The 21,943-nt window shown below is 42.0% G+C and overlaps 1 protein-coding gene across 4 annotated transcripts in view; it reads left to right on the top strand.

The window, feature by feature from the left end:
• cc2d2a (coiled-coil and C2 domain containing 2A) overlaps positions 1 to 21,943 on the top strand; it is a 150,430-nt gene that overhangs the window by 34,116 nt on the left and 94,371 nt on the right. For all 4 annotated transcript variants that reach the window (XM_073064983.1, XM_073064982.1, XM_073064980.1 and 1 more), the window contains exons 8-9: positions 1,137 to 1,235; positions 2,804 to 2,905. In XM_073064983.1, coding sequence (XP_072921084.1) covers positions 1,137 to 1,235; positions 2,804 to 2,905 — 201 coding nt within the window. The remainder of the gene's footprint in view (positions 1 to 1,136; positions 1,236 to 2,803; positions 2,906 to 21,943) is intronic.

Here is a 21,943-nt window from a genome sequence, read left to right as displayed (position 1 = left end):
CATATTCTCCCTGGATAGCCCACAGTCCTGTCCCATTGGATTCCATCATCTGTCACCGTTTGTTCTCCATCTCCCATCTCCCAGCCTCTGTGATTCCACCCTTCTTTCCTCCATCTGCCAATCATTTCACTTCACCTGGACACACCAGCTTGACAGCTCTGTTTCCCACTACAGCTGCTGCCTGACCTGCTGAGTTCCTCCAGTTGTTTTTGTTTTGCCTTAGATTCTGGTATGAGGGGTGATTGATGTTTGTGGCCCAAGGTAGAAGGAGATGAGTTATTAACTTCAAACTTTCTTCATAATCACTCAAAGAGTTGAACTGCATGTGCTTGTAATGAGAGCTGTATAACTCATCTTCTTATGCCTTAGGCCACAAACTTATCAATCACCCATGCCGTGGACACTTTCTGGAGGTCCAAGATCCGTATGCTCCACGACCACTGGACTAATTGTGTAAATGTAGGAGGGGACTATGTTGAAAAATAAGTGTGCTAGGCTTTCTAAAATTGAATCCTTCTACCTTAGGTCACAAACTTATCAATCACCCCTTGTATTTGCAAGCTCATAACTCCAAATCAAGATTCATCTTTTACCAAATGCCTTTGTGTGACAGACAATATCTGTTAAAATCCATATTTCTCGGCTTATCTTAAGTCAATCCAATATTTTTCAGATGTCATTAAGGTAATATAATGTAAGTTTTTTTTATTGAATTAAAGTCTGCTGCTTTTTATTTTTTCCTATTTATTAACTGGTTAAATATGCTTGCAATTTTCAAAAACATTTTCCAGTTTTGACATGATATCTTGCATTTAAACCAAATAACATTTGTTGTACTCGCACTGAAGAAGATTGATGTTCGCTGTTGGCATTGTATTAGAGGATACCTTGTTTAATTCACCTGAGAGTCTGAGCAAACCCTTTTAGCACTTTAAGTTAATTGAAGTGTATTTGGATTGATGGTCATTCTGGTGAGAAGCTGAAAGAACTGGAAATGTCTGAGACGAAGGAAAGATCAGCAACAGGTTTTGAGGGCAAAGGGAGATGGTTTACGTGATCGAGGGAATGTGTTTACGTGAATGTGCATTTTTATGCATAGTTGAATTAAAACTTACATTTTTAAATGTACTGTTTAGTCTAAAGCTGAGAGTGTCATCCAGCAAAAGGAAGAGGATAGATCTGGATGTCTGACCGATCACAGAGATCAAGCATTGGTCACTCAATTTGACACTGAGGTGAGAAAGTGTATGGTATTTTGAACTATTATTTGTTTTAATATAACCCTTGTGGTAATTTATTACCTCATTCTTTTTATAGGTTTCTATTCACTTCCTTGTTGATGAAGCCATTTATTGCATTTCCTTCTGTTACCGTTTCTTTTCATTGGGCCTTTGTATAATTTTCTGAATTAAATTCAAATTGGATTAAAATTCATGTTCTAAGGAAGATCCAGTTATAGATTTATGTTGTTACATTCTTTTCAGAAAAATAATTCTTTATTCATTTCTTCTTTTGCATTAGACATGCCAAGCAGTTTGTGCATAGCTCTGTCTTTCTATGACCTTTATCCATCATATGAGTCAGGCTGCTGAATTTCAAATGACCTAAGTGTTCTGAATTCAACAATGAAAGTAAAGGCAGTGTGACGATGCACTGGGTATATTTGATGGGTCCGTCTTTGACATCTGACAGGGTACTATATTATCTTCTCTTTGGAATCCTGTAATGAAAAACCTAAAGAAACAGTTGAACTTAGAAATAAAAAAGATCTTATTCTTAGATAATCCTCTGGATCAAGGGTAACCAATTTCGGCTGTACTTTTGTGGGTTCTGATATGGTTGATGAGGCCAATGTAATACCCATCAACTTTTCCACAATAGGGCAGGAGGTATTTGATAATTTGTGAGGTGCTTTACTACTTCCCTTGTTCAAACAGGGCTTTGTACGCTCCTGACACATTGACTCATGATTTTCAATACCACCCCAAATGTTTCTTATTCACTATGAGAGTTTGTGGGCCAGAGGTTCCCGAGAGTTACTGGGGGTGGTGCAATTATTAAGAAAGCCTTGAATGTTTCCTTCCGTCTACTGGTAAGTTGCCCCATGGTGAAACTCTGAATACAGTGCCTGTTTTGGGCTTTTAGTGTTGAACTTGCAAATAATGTGGCCTGCCCAATATAGGTGATTGAGAGTAACCAGGCCTCTATAGGAGGAGTTGGCCTGAGAGATGGCACTCACTCCAATTTAATTATCTTCTACAGAAATAGGAGGATACTTTGGAAACAACATTGGTAGCATTTTCTAGTACATTGAGATGTCTGTTATTGGTAATCTAGATCTCTGAGGCAGCTAGGAAGACAAGAACCAATGTTTAAATATTTCTGTTTCCCTCCAGAGCTAGTCCCTCCAAAAATAATTCTGATTAGTATCATATAAACATCAGTAAACACCGGTAAATGTCACAAATGATATGTTTCATTCCTGTCTGGATATCCTAGGTTTCAATGCTTTTGTCGACCTGTTTCAATGGTTGGTGAATTAACTTTGTTTGATCTGGTATTGATCATTTGAAATTCAGCTTATTGTGCCCTGGATACCCTCGGCCAACTCAATTCAATGGAGATATGCACTTGTGATGAATGAAATGACTAATTACATATCCACATATCAAGCATTTGTACTGAAGTTTATTTACATAGTACATATAAATAATCTAAATCCTAAATAAGGCAGAAAAGAACTGAGTGTGATAGGCACATTCTTTTCTTCACTATTAACTTGAGGTTTTTATCACCTGCTCAGGCAGACGAAGAGGATGTGAAGACACCGAGGGGTGCTGAATCAGCTATTCCTCCACGGGTTAGGTTTCGTGAGGTAGCAAGTAGATTGAAGGAGAAACCTAAGGCAAGTCTTTGTAAACCATTGGCACACTTCTTTATTTCTTTGTGTTTTAAATTCTACTTGTGCACTGTGTTTTAAGTTAAACCAATCTTAAGGTAAAAGGTCTTTGCTCCTCAATAATTATAATTTGAAATTGTGAAGATAGGTAATAGATCAATGTGGCAGATTGTAAGATAAAGAAGAGGCACCAGTTGTAGTGGCCACCGTCAGTTGTGGTCGACCATGGATACTGCGCCTCTGGTAGTCACTGGGAGTGGCTTCTCCAGGGCGCAAGCCAGGGCAGAGTTGATGTGGAGATCTGTCGGTTGCCCATGCAGTGGGACCCCCTCTCCATGCTGATGACAGATCCAAAGGAACGACAAAAGTCGATACAGTTTGGTGCCAGCCGCATCACAGGAGTTGCTGTGCCAGTGCTGGGTACAGCAGTCAGCTGCCTTCGGGAGTACGACTCCAGATTTTTCCTTGGGGTTTACTCCCAAAGCCTTTCCCGTGAGCGGGTATAGCCGCAAGGCAGCGGAGGTTTGAAATCAGAGTTTTCCCTCTCCTAGATGAGCTACCATCCGTGGTTAACGAGCCCCATCTGCCCAGAGCAACTGGTTTTAAGGCGCCAGTGGTCCGCCTTTGCCCCTTCTCCAGTCAGTGAGAACAGCTCTGCCGGGCATAAGAACTATGCCACACGTGAAGGCCAAGAGTTGGTTGTCGGAGGCTTTTTGAGAGGCACGCCATGAAGAGCATTTGTTTAGCAGTGGGAGCTCGTCCCCACTATCACCCTTCGGCTATGACGGCCCTTGGAGCCACCGGTGGTACATCTGGCTATTCACACTTAATTCAGTAAAGTGCTCCTGAAAAGGTAGTTGCACAAAGTAACATACTCAGAGGGTGGGGGGGGGGGGGGTGCTCGGTCATATGTCGGCTCAACGTTGGTTGAAGATCAGAAAGTAAATCACATTGAAAGAGATCAGTTTTCATTCTTCTAAACTGCAGTGAGTAAAGGTTCCTTTCTACTCAGTGCCTCATGCAGTATAGTTCCTAATTCATTCTGTACCGTAAGAGTTAGTGCTGGAGTATAAAGTATCTAAACTCGATATTGGTGTTTCAGGTGAAAACACATGGTGTTTCTCTGCAAATTTGCCTGCAACACAAACCAAGTAGAAAGTAAGCTATAAAGTTTCAAACAGTTTCTAAACTTCATTGGAAAGTGAGTGGGAAGCAAAGTGCTGATGGAGCAGAGTTCAGGAAAATGTGAAGGTGTTCATTTTAGTAGAAAAATAAACACTACATTTTACATGCTAGGAACCTATTTTTTTAATTCAGAGGGACTTAAATATTCTTACAAATGGAATAAGGAGAATTACCATGTAGGATAGTAAGCAATTAGGAAGGCTTGAGTGGTGACTTGGATCTTTTCCAATTTGCCCACCAGAACAACAGATGCCATCTCATTGGCCCTTCACACAATCCTGGAACATCTGGACAGCAAAGATGCTTACATCAGGATGCTCTTTATCAATTTCAGCTCAGCATCTAAAACCACCATCCCATCTAAACTCCAAAACCTGGGTCTCAGTACCTCTTTGTGCAATTAGATCTTGAATTTCCTCACTTGCAGACTCCAGTCAGTTCAGGTTGGCAAAAATATCTCCTCCAAAATCTCCAACACAGGAGCACCACCAGGCCTTGTGCTTAGCCCTGTGATTGACTCACTTTACACCCATGGTTGTGTGGCTAAGTACAGCTCCAACACCATATGCAAGTTCACTGTTGTGGGTCGTATCAATGGTGGTGATGAATCAGCATACAGGAAGGAGATTGAAAATTTGGCTGAGTGGTGGCAGGACAACATCTTATTCAATGTCAGCAAGATCAAGGAACTGACTTCAGGAGAGGGAAACCAGAAGTCCATTAGCCAGTACTTATCGGAGGATCAGAGGTGGAGAGGGTCAGTAACTTTAAATTCCTGGGTGTCACTATCTCAGAGGACCTATCCTGGATCCATTATCTAAATATAATTGCAAAGAAGCACAACAGTGCTTAGGTGTCTTAGGAGTCATGAGGTGTCTCCAGATATTTGACATGACTTCAAAAACCTTGACAAACTTCTATAGATGTGTGGTGGAAAGTGTATTGACGGACTGCACTATGACCTGAAATGGGAAGACCAATGCCTTTGAGTGGAAAACCCTACAAAAGGTAGTGGATTCGGCCCAGTACATCGGGGGTAAAGCCCTGATTGAGCACATCTACCTGAAACACTGTTGTAGGAAAGCAGCATCCGTCATCAAAAACCCCCACAAGCACAAGTGGTTTGTGGTGAGGGCTGCATACCATCGCAGAATTCAAAGCCAAACATTGTGGTGCCGCCAACATCGCGGCCTCTCTCCCAGGTGAGCTCAATCACTTTTATGCTCAGTTTGAAGTCGTTAACTCTGAGCCTCCGAGGAAAGTCACCGCTACAACCTGCAACCTGGTCATCTCTGAGGCTGAGGTACGCAGGTGTTTCCAACGAGTGGACAGTCACAAGGCTGCAAGACCCAACGGCATCCCAGGGCGAGTACTCAGGATGTGCGGTGTATTTACAGACATCTTTCATCTCTCCCTCTTCCAGTGTAGAGTGCCCTCCTGCGTCAAATTATCTACCATTGTTCCTGTACTAAAAAAGACCAAGGTAACAAAAGACAATAGACAGTAGGTGCAGGAGTAGGCCATTCGGCCCTTCTAGCCAGCATCGCCATTCACTGTGATCATGGCTGATCATACACAATCAGTACCCCGTTTCTGCCCTCTCCCTATATCCCTTGACCCCGTTATCTATAAGAGCTCTATCTAACTCTGTCTTGAATGCATCCAGAGACTTGGCCTCCACTGCCTTCTGGGGCAGAGCATTCCACATATCCACCACTCTCTGGGTGAAAAAGTTTTTCCGCATCTCTGTTCTAAATGGCCTACCCCTTATTTTTAAACTGTGGCCTCTAGTTCTGGACTCACCCATCAGCGGGAACATGCTTCCTGCCTCCAGCGTGTCCAATCTCTTAATAATCTTATATGTTTCAATCAGATGCCCTCTCATCCTTCTAAATTCCAGTGTATACAAGCCCAGTCGCTCCAATCTTTCAACATATGACAGTCCCGCCATTCCGGGAATTAACCTTGTGAACCTACGCTGCACTCCCTCAATAGCAAGAATGTCCTTCCTCAAATTTGGAGACCAAAACTGCACACAATACTCCAGGTGGGGTCTCACCAGGGCCCTGTACAGCTGCAGAAGGACCTCTTTACTCCTATACTCAATTCCTCTTGTTATAAAGGCCAACATGCCATTAGCTTTCTTCACTGCCTGCTGTACCTGCATGCTTGCTTTCATTGACTGATATACAAGAACACCTAGATCTCATTGTACTTCCCCTTTTCCTAACTTGACTCCATTTAGATAGTAATCTGCCTTCCTGTTCTTGCCACCAAAGTAGATAACCTCACATTTATCCACATTAAACTGCATCTGCCATACATTTGCCCACTCACCCAACCTGTCCAAGTCACCCTGCATTCTCATAACATCCTCCTGACATTTCACACTGCCACCCAGCTTTGTGTCATCGGCAAATTTGCTAATGTTACTTTTAACCCCTTCATCTAAATCATTAATGTATATTGTAAACAGCTGCGGTCCCAGCACCGAACCTTGCAGTACCCCACTGGTCACAGCCTGCCATTCTGAAAGGGACCTGTTAATCGCTACTCTTTGTTTCCTGTCAGCCAGCCAATTTTCAATCCATGTCAGTACTCTGTCCCCAACACCATGTGCCCTAATTTTGCCCACTAATCTCCTATGCGGGACTTTATCAAAAGCTTTCTGGAAGTCCAGGTACACTACATCCACTGGCTCTCCATTGTCCATTTTCATAGTTACATCCTCAAAAAACTCCAGAAGATTAGTCGAGCATGATTTTCCCTTCATAAATCCATGCTGACTCGGACTGATCCTTCTACTGCTATCCAAATGTGTCGTAATTTCCTCTTTTATACTGACTCCTGCATCTTTCCCACCACTGACGTCAGGCTAACCGGTCTAACCCTGTTTTCTCTCTCCCTCCTTTCTTGAAAAGTGGGACAACATTAGCCACCCTCCAATCAGCAGGAACTGTTCCTGAATCTATAGAACATTGAAAAATGATTACCAATGCGTCCACGATTTCTAGAGCCACCTCTTTAAGTACCCTGGGATGCAGACCATCAGGTCCCGGGGACTTATCAGTCTTCAGACTCAACAGTCTATCCAACACCGTTTCTTGCCTAATATAAATTTCCTTCAGTTCATCCTTTACCCTAGTTCCTTTGGCCACTATTACATCTGGGAGATTGTTTCTGTCTTCCCTAGTGAAGACAGATCCAAAGTACCCGTTCAACTCGTCTGCCATTTCCTTGTTCCCCATAATAAATTCACCCGTTTCTGTCTTCAATGGCCCAATTTTGGTCTTAGCTATTTTTTTGCTATTCACATACCTAACGAAGCTTTTACTATTCTCCTTTATATTCTTGGCTAGTTTACCTTCATACCTCATTTTTTCTTGGCGTATTGCCTTTTTTGTTATCTTCTGTTGCTCTTTAAAAGCTTCCTAGTCCTCCGGTTTCCCGCTCATCTTTGCTATGTTATACTTCTCTTTTATTTTTATACTGCCCTTTACTTCCCTCGTCAGCCATGGCCACCCCTTACTCCCCTTAGGATCTTTCTTCCTCTTTGGAATGAACTGATCCTGCACCTTTTGCATTATTCCCAGAAATACTTGCCATTGTTGTTCCACTGTCTTCCCTGCTAGGGTATTGTTCCATTGAACTTTGGCCAGCTCCTCCCTCATAGCTCCATAGTTCCCTTTGTTCAACTGTAATACTGACACATCCGATTTTCCCTTCTCCTTCTCAAATTGTAGGTTAAAACGTATCATATTATGGTCACTACCTCCTAATGGTTCCTTTACCTCGAGGTCCCTGATCAAATCTGGTTCATTGCACAACACTAAATCTAGAATTGCCTTCTCCCTGGTAGGCTCCAGTACAAGCTGTTCTAAGAATCCATCTCGGAGGCACTCCACAAACTCCCTTTCTTGGGGTCCAGTACCATTCTGATTCTCCCAGTCTACCTGCATGTTGAAATTCCCCATGACAACTGTATCATTACCTTTGCGACATGCAAATTTTAACTCTTCATTCAACTTACACCCTACATGCAGACTGCTGTTTGGGGGCCTGTAGATAACTCCCATTAGGGTCCTTCTACCCTTAGAATTTCTTAGTTCTATCCATACTGACTCTACATCCCCTGATTCTATGTCCCCCCTCGCAAGGGATTGAATATCATTCCTCACCAACAGAGCCACCCCACCCCCTCTGCCAGTCAGTCTTTCCTTTCGATAAGATGTATATCCTTGAATATTCATATCCCAGGCCCTGTCTGCTTGAAGCCATGTCTCAGTTATTCCCACATCGTACTTGCCAATTTCCAACTGAGCCTCAAGCTCATCTACTTTATTCCTTATACTTCGTGCATTCATATATAATACTTTTAATTCGTTACTCCCCTCTCCTTTCATATCAATTCCTATTTCACTTGGCCATACTGTATGATCTCTTCTTGAGCTTTCTACTCCTTGATTCTGTTGTCCTTTTTAACTTTTCTTATTTTCACTTTCCCTTTAACTCCATCCTTATATTTCCAGTTCATCCCCTCCCCCCACTACGTAGTTTAAACACATCCGTGTTGCAGTGCATGCCTGAATGACTGGTGTCCTATCGTACTCACCTCAATAATAAACAAATGCTTTGAGAGGCTGGTCAAGAACTACATCTACAGCATGCTACCACCCACACTGGATCCCTTACAATTCATCTACTGACACAACCTGTCGACAGATGACGCAATCGCCACTGCTCTACACGCATCGTCCTTACACATCTGGAGAAGAAGGATGCTTGTGTGAGAATGCTGTTCTTCGACTGCATTTCAGCATTCAACACCATAGTTCCATCCAGGCTCGACAAAAAGCTCAGAGACCTCTGCCTTCACCCTGCCTTGTGCAGCTGGATCCTGGATCCTGGACAATAACGAGGAGGGCTACAGGGATGAAGTCATCTCTCTGACACAGTGGTGTCAAGAAAACAACCTCTCCCTCAATGTCGCAAAAACAAAGGAGCTGGTTGCGAATTACAGGAGGAATGGAGAAGGGCTAACCCCTATTGACATCAACGGATCTGGGGTTGAGAGGGTAAACAGCTTCAAGTTCCTCGGCATCCACATCATCAAGGATCTTCCATGGTCTGTACACACCAGCTGTGTGGTGAAAAAGGCACAGCAGCGCCTCTTTCACCTCAGATGGTTGAGGAAGTTTGGTATGGGTCCCCAAATCTAAGAACTTTCTACAGGGGCATAATTGACAGCATCCTGACTGGCTGCATCACTGCCTGGTATGGGAACTGTACCTCCCTTAATCGCAGGACTTTGCAGAGAGTGGTGCGGACATCCCAGCGTATCTGTAATTGTGAACTTCCCACGATTCAGGACATTTACAAGGACAGGTGTGTAAAAAGGGCCCAGAGGATCATTGGGGACCTGAGTCATCCCAACCACAATCTATTCCAACTGCTACCATCTGGGAAGTGGTACCGCAGCATAAAAGCCAGGACCAACAGGCTCTGGGACAGCTTCTTCCACCAGGCTATCAGACTGGTGAACTCACACTGACTTGAGTGTACTCTACATTACGTTGACTGTTCTATTTATTATAAATTACTATGATTGCACATTGCACATTTAGTTGGAGACGTAACATAAAGATTTTTACTCCTCATGTATGTGAATGATGTAAGAAATAAAGTCAATTCAATTCATCCAGGCTATGCTCTGATAATAAATTTTGAAATGTTAAATAAGCCTAATTTTTAGTACTTTGAAATACAACTTAGGCAGTCTCAATGCATTGTACAGGACTTTGATGTACAACTTCTATAAATTTTTTCCTTCCACTTTTTTTAAAAACTTTTTATTAGTTTTTCAAAACATTTTACAAATTAAAAACCCCAAATCCCAATGAGGAGCATTAATACAGTGCAAAATTAAGCGTACAATAACAATATGCTACAAAGGAAGAGAATTTAACAAAAAAGCACCTAAATTAAAGACAAGTAAGCTTAGTGTCCTCCCCAAGCCCCAAAACACAAGATAAAAAACAACAACAACTCCAGACCGACCACAACACAGTATAAAGAGTATAGGTCAGGACAGTCAAACTCCCAGACTGTGAATACACTTAGCAGCAGAGGATAATAATGCCTACTACCAGAAAAAAAAAGGAGCTGAAAGCAAGGGACCGAAAAGAAGAAAAAAAAAGAAAGAAAAAAAAACCCTAGTCAAGAGGAAGGTTATGAAAGTACTCGATAAAAGGTCCCCAGACCTTATGGAACTTTAGATCCGAATTAAGAACTGAATAATGAATTTTTTCGAGGTCCAAGCAGGCCATAATGTCGTTAAGCCATTGCGCATGAGTGGGTGGGGCAACATCTCTCCATCTAAGGAGGATCAAGCGTCTAGCCAGGAGAGAGGCAAAGGATAGTATTCAGCATTTGGTGGGACCCAGACATAAATCTGTCTCGCCCCAAAAACCGAACAGAGCAATTACGGGGTTCCTTCCACTTTTAAAGACACACCTGACTTGAAGGCAATGCAGTGAGATTTTAGATAACGTATAGAATATCCTCGTGGATGTCCAAGTATCTATCACTATCTTCATTCTAAATTTCACCCCTGAGATGTTTGGCTCCAATTTTTAAACAATGTCCTGTTGTCCTGTTTCACAACCCGTAGAAGTAGATTTGCTCCATTAATCTATCAAATTCCTTTAATATCTTGATCCATCAATTCAATCCCAAACCTTCTGATTGATACTAAATGAAATGAAAACCACAGACATTTTCATTTTCCATTAGTTTGGCATGTTCATCTTCAGTTCACAGTTTTGTATGATCAACAATCAGGCATGTTCTAGAACAGGGGTCGACAACCTTTTTGCCTCTGTGGGCTGGATCATGTATTAATGAGCGAATGGTGGGCCAGGTAAAAAACTTGAAATATGGGAATTATCCATTTAAATACATTTAGTTATGTTTTGCCTCAAATTAATGAATAACGCATGCTAGAAAATCATTTGTGCTTAAGGTTGCCTACCTCGTTCTAGAATTTTGTACACAGACCGTTCTGTGCAAAAGTCTTAGGCATGCTAGATTTTGGTTTAGATGTTTATTTTTTGATATCTGCATTATTGTGTCAATAGAAAAGAGCAAATTTTAGATTTCCAACCATTGTTTCCAAAAAAAATTAAATGTTAGAGAATTATTTTGTATTTCATTAATGAAAGTAATATATTAAGTAATAGACTACTTTTCAAATAGAAATTTGATTACTTTATAGGTATATAGCCCAGTGTATGATTAAACAAAGATCACAAACAGGTGCTAATGATCAATGACATAATGAGTTGAATGAACTAAACTGATTAACTGAAACAGATGTGGAAGGAATCAAACTGGGTGAAGGACAATCAAACTAAAAGGTGAGGGGGTGGCAGTTTAACCTTCAAATCATCAGTTTTTACACCATGGCATGAGTGAGCATAGCAACGAGACACAAGGTGGTCATCCTGCATCAGCAACATCTCTCCCAAGCAGAAATTTTGCAGCAGACAGGAATTTCAAGATGTGTTGACCAACCTCTTCAGAAGAAGCACAAAGAAATTAGTATGTTTGAGGACCAGAATCACAGTGGTTGGCCACGGAAACTGAGTGCAGCAAGGTCCTGAAACTTACTTAGCGGTTGATTTCTTAAGTCCTTGGAGTCCCATTTCTTGTTTACTCCCTTTCCAGGCAATAGTACCTTCTTGTAATCAAATGCTCAATCAGCTTAAAGTGTTTAATTTCTTTTGAATCTGGATAGATTAATTTTTTTTGTTTTGTTTTCAAAATTAGTAGCTTTACCAAACTTAAGGGTTTAGTTTGGTTTCCTTATCCTCTTAATCTCCTCTGTCCACTGATCTCCTCCTAACTTGATCCTGAAATGGTCGCCTACCTTGCACAGATGTGTTGAGCCGTATCCTTAAAAAGACATCGATTGCATTCCAAATTATAATTATGACAACTATTTCCATGGCTTACCAACTGAATCATTCAACAGAGAAAGTTTAGCAGTCGGGATAGGCAAGGGCACAACAAAGGAAGAGGAAAGACTGTTGTTTAATTATCTTATTCATTTTAATGTAAAAGGCTCAACTTATAAGGCAGATGAACTCAGGGCATAGATTGGCTCTGGGGACTGGGATATTATTGCCATAACAGAAATATGGCTGGGAGAAGGGCAGATCTCATAGCGTAATATTCCACGATACAGATGCCGCTGCTGTGATAGAGTTACACATAGTAGAGGAGAGGGGTCTTGTCTTTCTAATGAGGGAAGAGATAATAGCACTGAGTGAAGGTATTTGTGGTGGATCATCCAGTGAGACCATATGGATAGGACTTAGAAACAGAAAGGAGATGGTCACTTTGATGGGACTATGTTTTAGCCTTCCCCCCCCCCCCCCCCCCCATGGTAGTCAGGTGGGAATTGGATGAACAGATCTAATGGGTACCACAGTAGCATAGCGGTTAGCGCGCACAGTTAGAGTTCGGAGTGTTGGAGTCCGGAGTTCAATTCTAAAGTCATCTGTAAGGAGTCTGCACATCTTTCCCGGTAGAGTGTGTGGGTTTTCTCCGGGTGCTCCAGTTTCCTCCAACAGTCCAAAGGCGTTGTGATTAGTAGGTTAATTGATCATTGTAAATTGTCCCGTGATTAGGCGAGAGATAAATCAGGGTTTGCTAGGTGGTGCTGTACCTCAATAAGTAAGTAAATAAATCTGTAGCGAGGTTAGAGGTAGTTGCAAGAATAATAGGCTAGTATTAGTGGGAGATGTTATTTCCGTGAGATGACTGGTCCTTCCATAGAGCAAAGAGTTTGGATGGGGTAGAATGCAAGTGTCCAAAAAGTTTCCTTAATCGATGTATAGAGGGCCCTACCAGAGAAGGTGCAATATTGGAACAAGTTACTGAAGAGTCAGTTGGGGAGCACTTTGGGTCCAGTGACCATATTTGTATTAGTTTTAAAATAGTTATGGAGAAAGATAGAATGATCTGTGGATTAAGATCCTAAACTGGGTATTTTGGAGGCGTGAGGCAGGATTTTCCAGGGGGCCATTTGGGTGAGACTGTTTGGTGGTGAAGGAAGACTTACCTGCAAACAGTCTGATGTTTGTGATATGAAGAGTCCGGGGGGCAGCATATTCCAGTTGGGGTGAAGGGCACGGCTGGCACGTTTAGCGGCCCTTGTTATTGAGAGATATTGAGGTTCCAGTCAGGAAAAAGAAGGTTAATGCAACCAGGAATAAGGAGATCTCTTGTTGACTACTTAAAATGTAGGAGCACAGTTGAGGGAAATCAGAAGGGTGAAGAGAAGATATGAAATGGATCTTGCAGACAGGATTAAAGAAATCCCAAGAGGTTCTATTGGTACATTAAGAGTTAATGTGTGGTTTGGGAGAGAATAGCAATCACCCCCCTGCCCCCACTTAAAGATCAGCATGTGTGGAGCCACAGGAAGAGGGAGAGACATTTAATGAATATTTCCCATCAGTTTGTAGTGTGGAGAAAATGATAGATACTAAAGAAATAAGGGAAATGAGTGATGATGTGTTGAACCACATATGAATTACCAGTGAAGAGGTGCTGGTGACCTTAAGGCAAACAGAGATAACAGGATAACAGGGCCCAACTGAATGTATCCCCAGAGACCTTGTGGGAAGTGAGGGAAGAAACTTGTGGAGAAATTTGCTTCATCTTTAGCCACACATGAAGTTCCAGGTGAATGGAAGGTGGGTAATATTTTACTCTTATTTGAAAAGGACAATAAAGATAAGTCCAGTGAATTTGACACCGGTTTGTGCTAAGTTACTAGAGGGGATTCAAAACAACAGGGTCAGTTAACATTTGGAGAGGCAAGGATTAATTGGGTATAGTCAGCACTGCTTGGTACTTAGAAAATTGTGTCTGAAAAATCTCTTAGAATTTCTAGAGAGATAACCAGGGGGTAAGGCAGTGGATGTTGTCTGTTTGGACTATAACAAGGCCTTTGACAGGATCCCATGTGACAGGCTAGTCTGAAAGGTTAGATTAGATTGGAGCCAGAGAAAGATAATAAATTGGATTCATAATTAGCTCAGTAGTAGGGAATGGTCAGAGTGATGGTCAGAATTGTTTCTTGAACTGAAAACCTGTGACTAGTGACGTGCTACAGGGGTTGATGCTGGGCCTTTGTTGTTCATTATTTATGTACATGATTTTGATGTGAATATGCAAGTCATGTTTAGTATAGTTACATATAATACTGAAATAGGTGGCTTCATAGGCAGTGAAGATGGTTATAAAATAGCTAGGAGATTGGGCCGAAAATTAGTAAGTTGGTTTCAATTTGGATAAATGTGAAGAATTATGTTTTAGCAAGTCAGTCATTCAAACCAGGGTGGGACTTGTACAGTGGACAGTAGCACCCTGTGGAGCTTTGTGAATAGCGACCTTGGTGTACAAGTATGTAGTTTACTGAAAGCAGCACTACAGGTCGATAGTTCAAAGTTCAAATGTTCAAAGTAAATTTATTATCAAAGTAAATATGTGTCATCAATAACAACCCTGAGATTCATTAATAAAGAAATACAATAAAGAAAATAAAGAGATACAACAGAATTTATGAAAACCAAAGATTGACAAGCAATCAGTGTGTAAAAGAAGACAAATTATGCGAATAAAACTCGTTCATAGTAACAGGATTGTGAAGACATTTGGCAGTGCAGCCCTTCATCAGTCAAAGCACTGAGTATATGAACTATGCTGCAGTTTATCAGACATTTCTAACACTGTATTTGGAGTATTGTGTACTGTTTTGATCACCCTGTTCAAGGAAGATAGTAAACTGGGTAGATTTACAGGGATAATGAACACAAGAAATTCTGCAGATACTGGAAATCTTGAGCAACACACACAGAATGCTGGAAGAACTCAACCGCATGCATGGAGGGAAATAAATAGTTGATATTTAGGGTTGAGACTCTCCATCAGGACTGCAAAGGAAGGGAGCAGAAGCCAGAATAAGAAGGTGGGTGGAGGGGAAGAAGTACAAGCTGACAGATGATAAATGAGACCAGGTGAGGAGGAAAGTGAGCAGCTGGGGAAGGGGAATGAAGCAAGAAGTTGGGAGGGGATAAAGAAGAGGGAGTCTGATAGAAGACAGTGGACCATGGGCGAAAGGGCACCCGGTCGGCCTGTCTGGGGTCAGGAATGGTGGTGAGGGAGGAGTCATAGGGGCAAGTGTAGCACTTGTCATGCTTGCTATAGTAAGTGCAAGGAGGAGGATCACTGGGGAAGGGTGAACGGACAAAGATCGTGGAAAGAGAGCAGTGTGAGGAGGGAAAGATGTGTGTGGTGGTAGGATCCCACTGGTAGTTACAGAGAACGATGTGCTGGATATAGAGGCTTATGGGGTGGTAGGTAAGGACACTTGGAACCCTATCCCTCTAATGGTGGCCAGGTGATTGGGTGGGGGCAGCTATGTGGCAAATGGAGGAGATGTGCTTGAGAGCAGCATGGTAGTAGTGTGGTGAAAGAGTTTACAAGATAATGCCCAGACTCATGGACCTGAGTTATAGGGAGGTGTTAGGCTGATTAGGAGTTTATTCCTTAGACCATACGATATTGAGGAGTGACTTACAGAGGTGTGTGAAATCAGTTGGGGGTAGGGGAACTCTTAATAAGGTGAAAGCACATGGTCATTTTTTCCAAGGAGAGGGATCTACAAAATGGAGGTGAAAGATTAAAAGAGCCCTGAGGGGCAGCATCCTCCACACAGAGAGAGGATGGTGCATGTATGGAATAAGCTGCCAGAGGAAATGGCTGAGGCAGGGACAGTAACAGCTTTTTAACAATGTTTGGACAAGTACATGGATAGGGAGGGTTCGACACTGGCCAAGTATAAGAAGCTGGGACTAGCTTGGTGGGCACCCAGGTTGGCATGGACGGGTTGAGCCGGGTGGCCTGATTCCATGCTGTATTACACTGTGTTAAGTGTTCATGCAGCCAGGCAACTTCTAGCAGAGTGGTTCAGATTCTGAAAAGCTGAGGCAAGTGAATCAAAAGCAGCTTGATTTCAGTCATAAGAGATTTTAGACACAGAATTTAGAATATAGAGCATCAATGCTTAAAGCTATGAGGCTGCATACTGTGCTTCCAAGGTTAATGTTTGAAAAAGAAACTCTTAAGTATTCAAGTTCAACCCAGTAGATGACATATCAGGCTAGCTAACGAATTAGGTTTATTCGCTTGACATTATACTTATATGGATTTGTTTTGTTGAACGTTCTATTTTTGTATTATAAGCTTAACGTCATGTCAGAGTTTTGTAACCTCTTGTAATTCTCCAACTTTCATGTTGGGGCTCTCATTACTTCTCCATTCATGTTCCCTAAATGAGAGAGAAAAAGACCCTGAGAATTCAATGCCTAGAGTATACAGCAGGATATGAACATTGAAACATATAAATATTGGAATTATGTAGGACTCAATTAGGTGGAATGGTGGGTAGATTACATTGTGAAATAAAGGTGAAAAATGCTGGAAAAACTCACCATATCCATGTTTCCAACATTTGAAAGAGATGTTAGAGTTCCCGGTATACTTAATTATAATCGGCCACTTTTTGAAAAGGTTATCACTTAAAACTTAGATTATTTACAAAAGTAGTTTTATTTACTAATTTCTCAGACTGATTTACATGTTGCATTTTCATTTACGATTTCAGCATATGCTCTTTCCTTTCTATATGAAAACTTTCTCCCCAGAATAGAGTAGAAGAAAGGAAAGTTGTCTAATTCTTAAGGTGTGTTTTGTTAAGTGATTCCAGGTGGGAGGAGTTCAGCTGCTGTATATTGATTTTTCAGTTAACAGTGAAATTGGATCTCCTCTACTGCCACGATGAGGCCACACTCAGGCTGGAGGAACAACACCTTTTATTCCATATGGGTAACCTCCAATCTGATGGCATGAACATCAATTTCTCTAACTTCTGATAACTGCCCTTCCCCAGCTCTCACCATTCCCCATTCCTGTTTTCCTCTCTCCTCACCTTCCCATCACCTCCCTCTGATACTCCTCCCCCTTCCCTTTCTTCCATGGTCTTCTATCCTCTCCTATCTGATTCCCCCTTCTCCAGCCCTTTATCTGTTTCACCAGTGAAATTCCCAGCTCTTTACTTCACCCTCCCCCTTTCCTGGTTTCACCCATCATCTACAGCCTTGTACTTCTTCCTCTCCACCCCCACCTCCTACTGTGACTTTTCCTCTTTCTTACCAGTCCTGATGAAGGGTCTCAGCCCGAAATGTCGACTGTTAACTCTTTTCCATAGATGCTGGCTAACCTGATGAGTTTGTGTGTGTGTGTTGCTATGAATTTCCAGTATCTGCGGATTTTCCAGCGTTAGCGAAGTTGAATGTTTACTTGTACCCAGATTTAGTAAGAGTGATGTAATCTTAACCTACCTATAATGATATTCATTAGTACTTAATTGTCCATGAGCATTTGTTACCAATTTTGAAAAGCATTACTTAGAAAAGTTTGTTTAACTTGTTAAGTAATGGAATATATCAAGACATGTTTAAATTCACTGTGCGGCGGAGAAGTTTAGTGCATACAGTTAGATCATATCCTTCTTGACGTCTATTTATAGTGCAGCTTATCCGCAAATCTGTACTTAGTTGGTGTTATCGAGTCCGTGTTTGCTGAATTAGGATTTTTAGTTTAATCCTAGCCTCTGATATTGTCTGTTCGGTGTTCACAATTTTTCAGTGATCTTGTGAGTTTCCTCTGGGTCCTCCAGTTTTCTCCCATGTCCCTAAATCGTGTAGGTTGGTAGATTAATTGTTCATTGTAAATTGCCTCTGGTGTATTGATGATAAAAAGAATTTGTAGGGGGAATTGATAAGACTGTGAGGGGGTAAAATGGGATTGGGCCTGGGCCTCTGTACCTCCCTCCGCAACTGGATCCTTGACCCCCTCATCGGGATTGAAAATAACAATTAGCACAGGTGCACCTCAAGTCTGCATGCTTAACCCACTGCTTTACTCTCTCGACATTCATGACTGTGTGGCCAGGCACACCTCAAGTCTGCATGCTTAACCCACTGCTTTACTCTCTCGACATTCATGACTGTGTGGCCAGGCACACCTCAAGTCTGCATGCTTATCCCACTGCTTTACTCTCTCGACATTCATGACTGTGTGGCCAGGCACACCTCAAGTCTGCATGCTTATCCCACTGCTTTACTCTCTCGACATTCATGACTGTGTGGCCAGGCACACCTCAAGTCTGCATGCTTAACCCACTGCTTTACTCTCTCGACATTCATGACTGTGTGGCCAGGCACACCTCAAGTCTGCATGCTTATCCCACTGCTTTACTCTCTCGACATTCATGACTGTGTGGCCAGGCACACCTCAAGTCTGCATGCTTAACCCACTGCTTTACTCTCTCGACATTCATGACTGTGTGGCCAGGCACACCTCAAGCACCATCTATAAATTTGCCAATGGCACAACTGTTGTTGGCAGAATCTCAGATAACGATTAGGTGGCACAGAGGAGTGGTTGCGTAGTGTCGCAGCAACTGCCTCACACTCCACATTAGTAAGACCAGGGAATTGATGGTGGACTTCAGGAAGGGAAGATCACACAGTAGTCCCTATCAAAGGGTCAGCAGTGGGAAGTGTTATCAAATTCAAGTTCCTGGATGTCAGCATCTCTGAAAGTCGGCCATGGGCCCAACATATTGATGCAATTATGAAGAATGCATGTGAGTGCCTGTATTTCATTAGGAGTTTGAGGAGATTTAGTATGTCACCAAAGACTGTCAAATACCTTCTGCTTTGGGGGTGACACTGCACTGGATTGGAAAAAGCAGCAGAGGCTTGTAAACTCAGTCAGTTCCATCGTCAGCACTGGCCTCACCAGCATCGAGAACCTCTTCAAAAGGTGATGCCTCAAGAAGGTAGAATCCACATGAAGGACTTTCGCTATTCAGGACCTGTCCTCTTCTCATTATTACCATCAATGAGGTGGTACAGGAGCCTGTAGACACATGCTCAAACTTTTTACAAATAGGTTGTTCCCCTTCACATCCAATTTCTGAAGGTCCATGAACAGTCCCTCATCATTTGCTCTCTTTTTGCAGTACTTATTTACTTTTTTATATATTATTGTAATTTATAGTGTGTGTGGCATCCGTTAGTCTCTCAAGACCATGGATCTGCGCCCTCTCCAGGACGCAGGCCTGGGCAAGGTTGTATGGAAGACTGGCAGTTGCCCAAGCAGTGAGTCTCCCCTCTCCACACCGCTGATGAAGTCCAAGGGAAGGGCAAGGGCGATACAACTTGGCACCAGTGTCGTTGCAGGAGTTTCCAGAACGAAGTTGAAGGCAACGTTGGACTGCCTTAGGGACTCCAGCTCCGGATTTGTCCTCAGGGTTTACTCCCAAAGCCTTTCCCATGAGTGGGTATGGCCGCAAGGCAGTGGAGGTTTGAAGTCAGAGTTTTCCCTCTCTTAGATGGACTGCCTTCCCAGTCTGATGAGTTCCATCTACCCAAAGCACTGGTTTTAAGGCACCAGGACCCGCCTTCATCCCTTCTCCTGTCAGTAGAAAGAGTTCTGCCGGGCTTAGAGGCTAAGCCACATGAGAAGGCCAGGAGTTGGGCTTGGTTGTCAGAGGCTATTTAAGGTGCATGTCGTGAGGAGCACTTTTAGGTGGTGGGAGCTTGTTCCCACTACCACTCCTCGGCTTGACATAGTAAGTTTTCTGAATTGTACTATCCTACTGCCATAAAGCAACAAATTTCATAATTCAAAGGTAAAATTTATTATCAGAGTCCATACATGTCACCACAACGCTGAGATTCATGATGTATGTAAGTGATAATAAACCTGTTTCTGATTCTGACTAAATGAGTGCTTGATTGTCATCACAGATTCCTTGAAGTCAGAGCCTGTTTCTGTGTGATTTGACACTATGAATCTATGAGCAATGAATGTATACTTACAATTTTCATAAGGTAGAAAAACTGGATGTTAGTGAAGGCATGAGAATGTGTGTCCAGAGTTAATAGTTCTATCAAGTTTCCTCTTTGAAAGGATTTTTGTTGCCCAACAGTCTTTTCATCCTGATGGTACTTTTGCCAATTTTTCAAAGTTGATTCTATAGACGAAACGTGCCAGGTATGACATGCACTTCCTTTCATCAGTACAGTGGATTCCAGTTAATTGGGCCATCAGTTAATCCAGGCAGCCGCTTATTTGTGGCAGCTCTTAAAGAACAAAAATGAATGGAGCTAACATGCAGGATTCCCTTCACTTAATTGAATATATATACATATAGTTCATATATTTATAACAGTAACTGAATATGTTTATATGTCATTCTGTATATATTTTACTGACATTATAGTCTATGCGTTCATAGTCCGACATATATCTAGAATACATTTGGAAAAGGGAGTAGAAGCATTTAATTCATTGGTTTGTATGTGTTTCCTTCAAGAGGACCACAATCTTGTCATAGGGTTTGGAGGCTTGCGTGCGTCAATGACCCGGAGAGCAATGCTGGCTGGAGTCAGGGTTTTAAGCTTCGGCTCTTGGTAGGGTCACCGATGCCAAACAGATCAAAGGGTAGAGGCCAGATAAGAGAAATCCACCAATCCCTATGGATCAAGGGTTCAGCTCAGGGCTAACAGCCCTGACTGGTCAAAATGAATATTGTTACAGAAACAGCAATGAAGAATTCTGCGACAGTATTCCTGAGTCTCCACCTGGGGCTTGCGTGACTGACAGTAGTGAAATCCGAGAGCAAGCTACTGACATAATGAAGGAAGTGTAGAACATAGGCAGAGGTGGAGGACCTTCATTGCTGCCGTAAACACTAGCAGCGTAATGGGCAGTAGCTAGGTATGTAAGTTTGTATTAATTTGCTGGTGATGGAATGAATAGCATTTGCTAAGATAATTAATTTATTTTCCTTACAGTAATAATAGGTTTTTAGTTATGATCGAGTGTATAACTTGGTGATTTTTCTTTTAGGTACTATGTTTTTTTTTAAGGTGATATTCTGGTTAACTTGTCTTTAATGCTGTTTACGGTTCAAGGTTGTTTAATGTCATTTTCTCAAGTTCAGATTATATGTTCATAAAGTGACTCTAGGCACAGTAATAGGTGACTCTGACAGGAAATGATAAAGTGGTGGTGGTGAAAGGTTTGGAAAGGTAGGTTAGTGGATGGAGGTGTTGATTAACGTTAATGCTTGGGGAAGTAACTGTTTTTGAATCTGGTGGTCCTGGTGTGGATGCTATATAGCTGCCTCACTGATGGAAGTGAGTCAAACAGTTATTAAAGTGGAAATGCATTTGTAGACTTTCCATTGATGGTATAGAGTAACAATAATTTTGTACTGGTAATAGAAATCATACCATAATCCAAATCGTAATAGAAGTAATGATTTGGAGAAAGAAGGAGAAGTGCAGCTGCTAGTAATGATTGATGCTTATACTTCTGCATTTACAGTATTTTGTGGAACAATAACCTATCCACACTTGGCAAAGGTGATAAGCCTTTGTGGTATATTTCCACAATTTAGAAGGTCACTTGACTGGTAAGAATAATCTCATTCCCCCCCCCCCCCCCCCACTTATGTTCCCATGACATATTCTTTCCCAAGTGCCATTAACCCCTCCAGCACTCCCAACCACCAATTAACCAAAAAACTACGAGTTTTTCATGCATGCAAGGAACCTGGAACTGAGAATCTGGCAATATCTCAATCAATTGTCTTGTTTTCTTTCCAAGAAGCAAAGAGACCAGTCAGCATAGAACTTTGAAACTAATACT

This window comes from Hemitrygon akajei, chromosome 13 (assembly GCF_048418815.1).
Source record: "Hemitrygon akajei chromosome 13, sHemAka1.3, whole genome shotgun sequence".
Taxonomy (NCBI): domain Eukaryota; kingdom Metazoa; phylum Chordata; class Chondrichthyes; order Myliobatiformes; family Dasyatidae; genus Hemitrygon; species Hemitrygon akajei.
The sequence above is the reverse complement of the archived record's forward strand: the minus strand, read 5'-3'. Positions and strand labels throughout refer to the sequence as shown.